This window comes from Zeus faber (assembly GCF_960531495.2).
Source record: "Zeus faber genome assembly, chromosome: 21".
Lineage (NCBI taxonomy): Eukaryota > Metazoa > Chordata > Actinopteri > Zeiformes > Zeidae > Zeus > Zeus faber.
In genome coordinates, this window is record NC_137208.1 from 675026 (window position 1) to 687196 (window position 12171).

At 42.7% G+C, this 12171-nt stretch overlaps 1 protein-coding gene across 1 annotated transcript; it reads right to left on the bottom strand.

Annotated features, from left to right (window-relative positions):
- Nucleotides 1-836: 836 nt before the first annotated feature.
- lsm8 (LSM8 homolog, U6 small nuclear RNA associated) lies at nucleotides 837-4034 on the bottom strand. Its single transcript, XM_080022591.1, has 4 exons — nucleotides 3956-4034; nucleotides 3761-3801; nucleotides 1302-1429; nucleotides 837-1016 (listed from the first exon to the last, which is right to left on the bottom strand). Exons 1-4 carry the CDS (start codon nucleotides 3984-3986, stop codon nucleotides 926-928), a joined length of 291 nt encoding a protein of 96 aa, XP_079878717.1. The 5' UTR covers nucleotides 3987-4034; the 3' UTR covers nucleotides 837-925.
- Between the last annotated feature and the right edge of the window lie 8137 nt (nucleotides 4035-12171).

Genomic DNA, 12171 nt, shown 5'->3' on the forward strand with positions numbered 1-12171 from the left:
TTCATGTTACTATACAACATGACTGTAATACCTTTAATAAACTAAAGTTCATGTTACTATACAACATGACTGTAATACCTTTAATAAACTAAAGTTCATGTTACTGTACAACATGACTGTAATACCTTTAATAAACTAAAGTTCATGTTACTTTATAACATGACTGTAATAACTTTAATAAAACTAAAGTTCATGTTACTATACAACATGACTGTAATACCTTTAATAAACTAAAGTTCATGTTACTTTATAACATGACTAATACCTTTAATAAACTAAAGTTCATGTTACTTTATAACATGACTAATACCTTTAATAAACTAAAGTTCATGTTACTTTATAACACGACTAATACTTTAATAAAACTAGTTCATGTTACTATACAACATGACTAATACCTTTAAAGTTGATGTTACTATATAACATGACTGTAATACCTTTAATAAACTAAAGTTCATGTTACTATACAACATGACTGTAATACCTTTAAAGTTGATGTTACTATATAACATGACTGTAATACCTTTAATAAACTAAAGTTGATGTTACTATATAACATGACTGTAATACCTTTAATAAACTAAAGTTCATGTTACTATATAACATGACTGTAATACCTTTAATAAACTAAAGTTCATGTTACTATACAACATGACTGTAATACCTTTAAAGTTGATGTTACTATATAACATGACTGTAATACCTTTAATAAACTAAAGTTCATGTTACTATATAACATGACTGTAATACCTTTAATAAACTTAAGTTCTGTTCATGTTATTATATAACATGTTACATGTTTGGAACAACATTCACACTGAACATCACATTCAAACTCCAGACAAATCCAGAACTTTATTGATATAAAAAAAATGTCAACCAGCTGCTCCAGGACACGCCCCCTAAGGGCTCCAGGACACGCCCCTCAGTGGGCCACTGAGTTGAGAGGCTCCGCCCTGATGTTTCCAAGATCCAACGTGGAGTCAGTTTCCTCATCGATCTCCCCAATCACAGCGCTGCACACACACACACACACACACACACACACACACACACACACACACACACACACACACACACACACACACACACACACACACACACACACGTTTAGTAGTTTTACTTGGAGGAAGGAGGAACATGACTACTGACCCCACCCACTGTGTACTGACCCCACCCACTGTGTACTGACCCCAACCACTGTGTACTGACCCCAACCACTGTGTACTGACCCCACCAACAATATATGTACTGAGCACTGGTGTAAGAGGAAGTAGTAAACAGGAAGTGGTGTCACTCACACGTTGTCCCCCCTGACGATGTAGAGCCCCAGCACCACCTGCTCCACCCCCTGGGAGGAGCTAAACACTCGCTCATGACTCTCATCCAGAATCAGGTTGATGGTTTGATCAAAGCCCTTCAGCGTTCCCTGAACACACACACATGTATACACACACACACACACAGTATATACACACACACACACACATAAATACATATACACACAGTATATACACACACACATGTACACACACATAAATACATATACATACACACACAGTATATACACAAACAAATACATATACACACAGCATATACACACACACACACAGCATATACGCACACACATGCACACACACACATAAATACATATACACACACAGTATACACACACACACACACACACACACACACACACACACACACACACACACACACACAAATACATATACACACACACAGCATACACACACAAATACATATACACACACACAGTATACACACACACATAAATACATATACACACAGTATGCACACACACACACACATAAATACACACAACCCATACATTTAGAATATCATGAAAAGTTCAATATTTTTGTCACTCATTTCAGAAAGTGAAACCCATATATTATATAGATTCATTACATATAGAGTGAAATATTTCAAGCCTTTATCTCTTGAAATTTTGATGATTGTGGCTATAGAAAACGAAAACTCAAAATTCAGTGTCTCAGAAAATTTGAATATTGTGAAAAAGTACAATATTGGAAAGTCATGGAGTCACACCCTCATCAGCTAATGAACTCAAAACACCTGCAAAGGTTTCCTGAGCCTTGAAATGCTCTCTCAGTCTGGGGCCCTTTCTCAATATGCGTTCTTATCTGTACTTGTGTACTTGTCTGTACTTGTGTACTTGTGTTCTTGTCTGTACTTGTGTACTTGTCTGTACTTGTGTACTTGTCTGTACTTGTGAAACGTCATCAGTCGCAGCCCAAGTACTGTTCCAATTCAAAGTACGCATCAAGCCAAGTCCAGTTCAAATGCCAGGATGTGGACTTGCTCCGCCCATTTTATGGAGGATGCATGGGTGGTGACTTGTGCGGACTTGGGACAGACAAGTATCCCACAATGCATTTGGCAGAATGACCGTCCTGCGTCCTCCCGTCCCCAGGAGTTTGTACTCCCCAGTCCAACTACCAAGTCTCAACTACCAAGTACTTGGCGTTGAGAAACGGCATAGGTCATTAGGCTACACAATCCTGGGGAAGACTGCTGACTTAACAGATGTCCAGAAGACAGTCATTGACACTCTCCACAAGGAGGCTGAGCCACTAAAGGTCATTGCTAAAGAAGCTGCTTGTTCACTGAGCGCTGTATCCAAGCATGTTCATAGAAAGTTGAGTGGAAGGAAAAGGTGCACCAGCAAAAGGGATAACCGCAGCCTCCAGAGGATGGTCAAGCAAAACCCATTCAAGAATTTGGGGGAGCTTGACAAGGAGTGAGCTGAGGCTGGAGTCAGCGCATCAAGAGCCACGACGGACAGACCGACCCGAGGCCCGGGCTGCAAATGTGGCGTTCCTCGTGTCAAGCCACTCCTGAAGCAGAGACGACGTCAGACGCCTCTTACCTGGACTGTGGAGGAAAAGAACTGGACTGTTGCTCAGTCCAACGTCCTCTTTTCAGATGAAAGTACATTTTGCAAGTCATTTGGAAATCAAGGTCCCAGAGTCTGGAGGGAAAGTGGAGAGGCACAGAATCCACATGGCTTGAAGTCCAGTGTGACGTTTCCACAGCCGGTGATGATTTGGGCCGCCATGTCATCTGCTGGTGTTGCTCCACTGTGTTTTCTCAAGTGCACAGTCAACACACCCATCTAGCAGGACCTTTTAGAGCACTTCATGCTTCCTACTGCTGATAAGCTGGATGGAGATGCTGATTTAATTTTCACCTGCCCAAACTGCCCAAGGTCCCAAAAGCTGGTTCGATGACCGTGGTGTCACTGTGCTTGACGGGCCAGCAAACTGGCCTGATCTGAAGCCCATAGAGAATCTATGGAGTACTGTCAAGAGGAAGATGAGAGACACCAGACCCAACAACGCAGATAACCTGAAGGCTGCTCTCAAAGCAACCTGGGCTCCATGACACCTCAGCAGTGCCACAGGCTGATGGCCTCCACATATATATATATATATATATATATATATATATATATATATATATATATACACACACACACACACACACACACACACATATATATATATATATATATACACATACATACATACATACACACACACACACACACACACATACACACACTTTCTAAATTTGTTCTTTCAGAAAAGTAAACAAAAAAGACCAAATAAAATTGGCAAAAAACAGAGACAGGCTGAAATATGAAAAGGACAGAACACTCTGACTGATGTAACAGTTGAATCTCATCCATCAGGCTAGCAGGCTAATGCTAACTCACCACGATCATCCTTCCGTCCGACGTGACGATGGCGACGGTTCCTGCCGGAAGTTGAGGATCAAACTGAACAGCACGGAGTCAGACTGAGGATGAAACACAGGAAACATCTAACAAACACCCGGGGAACAGGAAGGGAACACGGCGCAAAGCCCGTAGTGTTAGCATTAGCGTTAGCCGTTAGCACAGAGAGGATACGGTTGATGTAGCTTTCCAGAGCAGTGGACATGATGAGACTGGAGCAGACACGACTAGTGGCACACGGAGCAAACAAGACTCGTCGCACAGCGCAGACACGACTAGTGGCACACGGAGCAGAATAATCTTTATTGGTCACACGGCACAAACCCGGGGACCTGTTACAAATGTCAGACCCCCATGTTCTGCATGAAACCCCGTGTTTTGAGTGGGGGTCCTTACTGACGTTACATGGATGAAACCCCGTGTTTTGAGTGGGGGTCCTTACTGACGTTACATGGATGAAACCCTGTGTTTTGAGTGGGGGTCCTTACTGACGTTACATGGATGAAACCCTGTGTTTTGGGTGGGGGTCCTTACTGACGTTACATGGATGAAACCCTGTGTTTTGAGTGGGGGTCCTTACTGACGTTACATGGATGAAACCCTGTGTTTTGGGTGGGGGTCCTTACTGACGTTACATGGATGAAACCCTGTGTTTTGAGTGGGGGTCCTTACTGACGTTACATGGATGAAACCCTGTGTTTTGGGTGGGGGTCCTTACTGACGTTACATGGATGAAACCCTGTGTTTTGAGTGGGGGTCCTTACTGACGTTACATGGATGAAACCCCATGTTTTGGGTGGAGGTCCTTACTGACGTTACATGGATGAAACCCTGTGTTTTGAGTGGGGGTCCTTACTGACGTTACATGGATGAAACCCTGTGTTTTGAGTGGGGGTCCTTACTGACGTTACATGGATGAAACCCTGTGTTTTGGGTGGGGGTCCTTACTGACGTTACATGGATGAAACCCTGTGTTTTGAGTGGGGGTCCTTACTGACGTTACATGGATGAAACCCTGTGTTTTGGGTGGGGGTCCTTACTGACGTTACATGGATGAAACCCTGTGTTTTGAGTGGGGGTCCTTACTGACGTTACATGGATGAAACCCCATGTTTTGGGTGGAGGTCCTTACTGACGTTACATGGATGAAACCCTGTGTTTTGAGTGGGGGTCCTTACTGACGTTACATGGATGAAACCCCGTGTTTTGAGTGGGGGTCCTTACTGACGTTACATGGATGAAACCCTGTGTTTTGGGTGGGGGTCCTTACTGACGTTACATGGATGAAACCCTGTGTTTTGAGTGGGGGTCCTTACTGACGTTACATGGATGAAACCCCATGTTTTGGGTGGGGGTCCTTACTGACGTTACATGGATGAAACCCTGTGTTTTGGGTGGGGGTCCTTACTGACGTTACATGGATGAAACCCTGTGTTTTGAGTGGGGGTCCTTACTGACGTTACATGGATGAAACCCTGTGTTTTGGGTGGGGGTCCTTACTGACGTTACATGGATGAAACCCTGTGTTTTGAGTGGGGTCCTTACTGACGTTACATGGATGAAACCCTGTGTTTTGAGTGGGGGTCCTTACTGACGTTACATGGATGAAACCCCGTGTTTTGAGTGGGGGTCCTTACTGACGTTACATGGATGAAACCCTGTGTTTTGAGTGGGGGTCCTTACTGACGTTACATGGATGAAACCCCATGTTTTGGGTGGGGGTCCTTACTGACGTTACATGGATGAAACCCTGTGTTTTGGGTGGGGGTCCTTACTGACGTTACATGGATGAAACCCTGTGTTTTGAGTGGGGGTCCTTACTGACGTTACATGGATGAAACCCTGTGTTTTGAGTGGGGTCCTTACTGACGTTACATGGATGAAACCCTGTGTTTTGAGTGGGGTCCTTACTGACGTTACATGGATGAAACCCTGTGTTTTGAGTGGGGGTCCTTACTGACGTTACATGGATGAAACCCTGTGTTTTGAGTGGGGGTCCTTACTGACGTTACATGGATGAAACCCTGTGTTTTGAGTGGGGGTCCTTACTGACGTTACATGGATGAAACCCTGTGTTTTGGGTGGCGTTACATGGAGCAGACACGCCTAGTCGCACACAGAGCAGATAAGACGAGTCACAGGGAGCTGACCACGACTAGTCGCACAGAACAGACACGCCTAGTCGCACACAGGGCAGACACAACTGGTCGCACAGAGCAGACACGACTAGTCGCACAGAGCACACACGACTAGTCGCACACGGGGCAGGCACGACTAGTCGCACAGAGCAGACATGACTAGTTGCACACGGGGCAGACAAGACTAGTCGCACAGAACAGACACGCCTAGTCGCACACAGGGCAGACACAACTGGTCGCACAGAGCAGACATGACTAGTCGCACAGAGCACACACGACTAGTCGCACACGGGGCAGGCACGACTAGTCGCACAGAGCAGACATGACTAGTTGCACACAGAGCAGACAAGACTTGTCACACAGGGAGCAGACACGACTAGTCACACAGAGCAGACAAGATTAGTCACACAGAGCAGACACGACTAGTTGCACACAGAGCAGACACAAGTCACACAGAACTATATTATTATTATGTTGTATTATTACCATATATTACATTGTATTTTTATTATATGTTATATTGTATTTTATTTTGTTATTTGTTTCCATGTTTGTCTTTCCATGTACATGTTGTTGTTTGTTTCTATGTTTATATTTTTCCATGTACATGTTGTTGTTTGGTTCTATGTTTATCATGTACATGTTGTTTGTTTCTATGTTTATGTTTTTCATGTACATGTGGTTGTTTGGTTCTATGTTTATGTTTTTCCATGTACATGTTGTTTGTTTCTATGTTTATGTTTTTCCATGTACATGTTGTTTGTTTCTATGTTTATGTTTTTTCATGTACATGTTGTTTGTTTCTATGTTTATGTTTCTCCATGTTCATGTTGTTGTTTGTTTCTATGTTTGTTTTCCATGTACATGTTTTTTGGGTTTATGTGCATGTTTTTTCATGTACATGTTTGGTTCTATGTTTGTTTTTGTTAGTTTTTTTGTGTCATGTTGTTTGGTTCTATGTTTATGTTTTTCCACGTCCATGTTGTTTGGTTCTTTGTTTATGTTTTTCCATGTACATGTTGTTGTTTGTTTCTATGTTTATGTTTTTCCATGTACATGTTGTTTGTTTCTATGTTTGTTTTTTCATGTCATGTTGTTTGTTTCTATGTTTATGTTTTTCCATCTACATGTTGTTTGTTACTATGTTTGTTTTTTCATCTACATGTTTGTTACTATGTTTATGTTTTTTATGTACATGTTGTTGTTTGTTTCCATGTTTCATTGTCTCCCCGTGGTGATCTTGGAGTAGTGATGAGCTGTTTAGAGATGAAAACATGGTAAGATGCTTCTCCAAAGAGGGCTTGGTGCTGGTTCTGTGCTCTGCTCGTCCCACAGCTCGTCACAGGACAGAGTTGTTGCAGCAGTTGTTGATGATTAAAGAATGAATTAAGAGTTTCATTGCAGGTTCAACTCCACTCAGAACAGAACAAGTTGAAAACTGGAGAGGACTGTAGTTCATGTAGTACTTCTATAGTATATGTAGTACATCTGTAGTACGTGTAGTACTTCTGTAGTATGCAAAGTGGTTCTATAGTACATGTAGTACATGTAGTACTTCTGTAGTACTTCTGTAGTATGTGTAGTACTTTTATAGTATGTGTAGTACTTCTATAGTATGTGTATTACTTATATAGTACATGTAGTACATGTAGTACTTCTGTAGTACATGTAGTACTTCTTTAGTACATGTAGTACTTCTGTAGTACATGTATTACGTGTAGTACTTCTGTAGCACATGTAGTACATGTAGCACTTCTATAGTACATGTAGAATATGTAGTACTTCTGTAGTACATGAAGTACTTGTGTAGTATGTGTAATACTAGGGTTCATTAGTGTGTTTGGCTTGTTGTGAGATAACCATGTCATGTGACTTGTTAATAAGCATGTGCTAGTTAGCTATTAGCGGAGCCTTCAATGAAGCCGAGCAAGTGGTAACCGTGGTAACTGTGGTAACCGTGGTAACCATCCCTTTGTTTTGAAGGCAGTAAAGCGCTTCCAGTGAGTTGCTTGGATCTCGAAGTTGCTAATAAATCAAATATGAATAAATATTATTTTATAAACGTTTACGGAACCACGTCGTCATGGCGACAGCTCAGGCACAATCTCACCTGTTTAATATCCAGTGGTGTCCCCGCCCACCATCAGTGATGTCATTTACACTGATTCTACATTACACACACACACACACACAATGAAGTTCACACGATGTGAATGGACGTTGGCAGCCACACCCTGCACATTTACAATGAATTGGATGATGATGTCACAAAGTGTCTTACTCCACAATCTCATCTCGCTGCACCACCCGACCACAGGTTTTACAACCTGGGTGTGTGGGTGAAGCACCAACGTTTGGCTTCTTCCAGTCACATTTCATCGGATCAATTGGGATCAAACTTGAACCACGTGATGTGACACCACAACCGTGTCCGTAGCTGCAGCGGTTGTCCTGTTCCAGAAACTTTTAGCACAAAATATTTTGAGAAAAACTGTGGGACAATAACAATCGGGGCCAGGCAACGAAGCCATAATAATCTGAACAATATGATTCCATCACTACGGGACCCTACACACGCAAACCTGTCTGCCTCCACTGTTCTCATCCACATGGGAACCAACGATCTCAGGAACAAACAATCGGAGACACTTAAAGAAGACTTTATGAAGCTTATTGACAGTCTTTACAGTCGGACCGCCGGTTCATCTTCTCCGGTCACTGCCGTGTACCAGCCTTGGAGACGTAAAATTCACGCATGTCCTTCAGCCACACACATGGCTCAAGGGACACCGCTGCTCCCTCAACGTACTGTTTGTGGACAACTTGGGCACCTTCTTGAACCGTCCAAAAGTCTTCAGGCGTGATGGAGTTCATCCAAACTTTCACGGATCACGCCTCCTCGCCTTGAACTTGGAACTTACGCTGAAATCTTCTGTTCGCTGCTGATGTTTGGTGAGTACGATCCACTCCGACATTAATGACTGTCACTCTGCTCTACAAACTCCTCTACTAATAAACCACAGACCTGACGTAACTTCCCTGTAACATACACAGGGAACATACAACTCAACATCTCTAACATCTCTAACCTGTGTGAATTTTCCGGTTCCGGTGAGAGCTACCACTTCCGGTTCCGGTGAGGTCTTTGCGTGTGCGTTGCTGTTGTTGCTTTCTGCTTTGGTTTTGCTGTTGTTGCTGCTGGTGTTGATGTTGCTGCTATTTCTGTTGCTGTGGTTGTTTCTGTTGTGATATCACAGTTAGAGGATCCTAAGAAGGGTGTGTTTTCAGAGAGAGTCAAAAGGATCTCCCTCCTCCTGATTGAAAACTTGACCCGTAACTTAGGGTCGCTAATTAAAGGACCGTGACTGGATTAAGAGATCCAGTCACACTCAAGTGTGAGATGGTGCACACAGTTGAAACTTCCGTTTCCGGTGAGGGCTACCACTTCCGGTTCTGGTGACGTCTTTGCTGTGCTTTACTTTGTTGAGATGCGATGGTACACACTGTTGACTGAATACAGATGAGGAGATTTCTGGTTCCGGTGAGAGCTAGCACTTCCCGTGTGACGTCCCGGTGACATCTTCGCTTGTGCGCTGTTGCTGTTACTGTTTTTGTTGCTGCTGGTATTGTTGCTGCTGGTGTTGTCGTTGCTGCTGTTGTTTGTGCCGCTAATCTTATACCTTAACTAGTGTTGTCATTGCTGCTGCTGCTGGTGCTGTTGTTGGTGCCGCTAACCTTATACCTTAACTGGTGTTGTCGTTGCTGCTGCTGCTGCTGCTGTTGTTGTTGTTGGTGCCGCTAACCTTATACCTTAACTGGTGTTGTCGTTGCTGCTGCTAACCTTATACTTAAACTTAACTCTCGCTTACCCCATACAGTGGGGAAAAAAAGTATTTAATCAGCCACCAATTGTGCAAGTTCTCCCACTTAAAAAGATGAGAGAGGCCTGTAATTTTCATCATAGGTACACTTCGACTATGAGAGACAGAATGGGGGGAAAGAATCCAGGAAATCACATTGTAGGATTTTATAATGAATTAACTGGTAAATTCCTCGGTAAAATAAGTATTTGGTCACCTACAAACAAGCAAGATTTCTGGCTTTCACAGACCTGTAACTTTTTCTTTAAGAGGCTCCTCTGTCCTCCACTCGTTACCTGTATTAATGGCACCTGTTTGAACTCGTTATCAGTATAAAAGACACCTGTCCACAACCTCAAACAGTCACACTCCAAACTCCACTATGGCCATGACCAAAGAGCTGTCAAAGGACACCAGAAACAAAATTGTAGACCTGCACCAGGCTGGGAAGACTGAATCTGCAATAGGTAAGCAGCTTGTTGTGAAGAAATCAACTGTGGGAGCAATTATTAGAAAATGGAAGACATACAAGGGCTCAACGCAAGATCTCACCCCGTGGGGTCAAAATGATCACAAGAACAGTGAGCAACATCCCAGAACCACACGGGGGGACCTAGTGAATGACCTGCAGAGAGCTGGGACCAAAGTAACAAAGGCTACCATCAGTAACACACTACGCCGCCAGGGACTCAAATCCTGCAGTGCCAGACGTGTCCCCCTGCTTAAGCCACTACATGTCCAGGCCCGTCTGAAGTTTGCTAGAGAGCATTTGGATGATCCAGAAGAGGATTGGGAGAATTTCATATGGTCAGATGAAACCAAAATAGAACTTTTTGGTAAAAACTCAACTTGTCGTGTTTGGAGGAGAAAGAAAGCTGAGTTGCATCCAAAGAACACCATACCTACTGTGAAGCATGGGGGTGGAAACATCATGCTTTGGGCCTGTTTTTCTGCAAAGAGACCAGGACGACTGATCCGTGTAAAGGAAAGAATGAATGGGGCCATGTATCGTGAGATTTCGAGTGAAAACCTCCTTCCATCAGCAAGGGCATTGAAGATGAAACGTGGCTGGGTCTTTCAGCATGACAATGATCCCAAACACACCGCCCACGCAACGAAGGAGTGGCTTCGTAAGAAGCATTTCAAGGTCCTGGAGTGGCCGAGCCAGTCTCCAGATCTCAACCCCATAGAAAATCCTGGAGTTGAAAGTCCGTGTTGCCCAGCGACAGCCCCAAAACATCACTGCTCTAGAGGAGATCTGCATGGAGGAATGGGCCAAAATACCAGCAACAGTGTTTGAAAACCTTGTTAAGACTTACAGAAAACGTTTGACCTCTGTCATTGAAAACGAAGGGTATATAACAAAGTACATACTTATTTTCCACCATAATTTGCAAATAAATTCTTTAAAAATCAGACAATGTGATTTTCTGGATTTTTTTTCTTATTTTGTCTCTCATAGTTGAAGTGTACCTATGATGAAAATAACAGGCCTCTCTCATCGTTTTAAGTGGGAGAACTTGCACAATTGGTGGCTGACTAAATACTTTTTTGCCCCACTGTACCTCAACGTACCCTTATACCTCGACTTAACCATCTCTAACCTGAGTGACCTCTCCGGTTCTGGTGAGATGTTGCTGCTGCCGTTGTTGTTGTTTCTGTGGCTGTTGTTGCTGCTGTTGTTGTTTTCTGTTGCTGTTGCTGCCACTGTGGTTGGAGTCGCTTTTATTGTTGTTTTCGTTGTCTTTGTTGTTGCTGTTGTTTCAGGAGCATTCTTAGGTAATGACCGGCTGACAACGACGTTCTCTCTTTCTTTTTTGTATTTCTTTGTAAAGTGCATTGTGTTGCCCTGGTATGAAATGCTTTCTATAAATAAAGTGTGACTTGACTTGACTTGACTATTGTTATTATCATATAATAATAACCATCATCATCACCATCATAACAATTATAATTGAGGGGGTGGTCTAGTAATCTAAAGGTTGCTGGTTGGAGCCCAGGCTCCTCCTGCTAGCATGCTGTAGTGTCCTTGAGCAAGACACTTAACCCCTCATTGAATAATTGTAAGTCGCTTTGGATAAAAGCATCTGCTTAATGTAATGTAATAATTATAATAATGATACGAATAATAAAGAAAATAATGATAATATTTACAATTATCATCATAACAACAAAAACAACAATTATAATCATAATAATAATGAAAATAATCACCATCATAATAACAATATTAGTAATAATAATGAAAATAATATTAATAACCATGATCATAATAACAACAACACTCATTATAATCATCATAATAATCATAATAACCATCTTAATGAGTCATAATCGACTGAAACCGTTTCTGCTTCCGTGTTGCGGCTGAAAGAGGCTGTGACGTCACGAG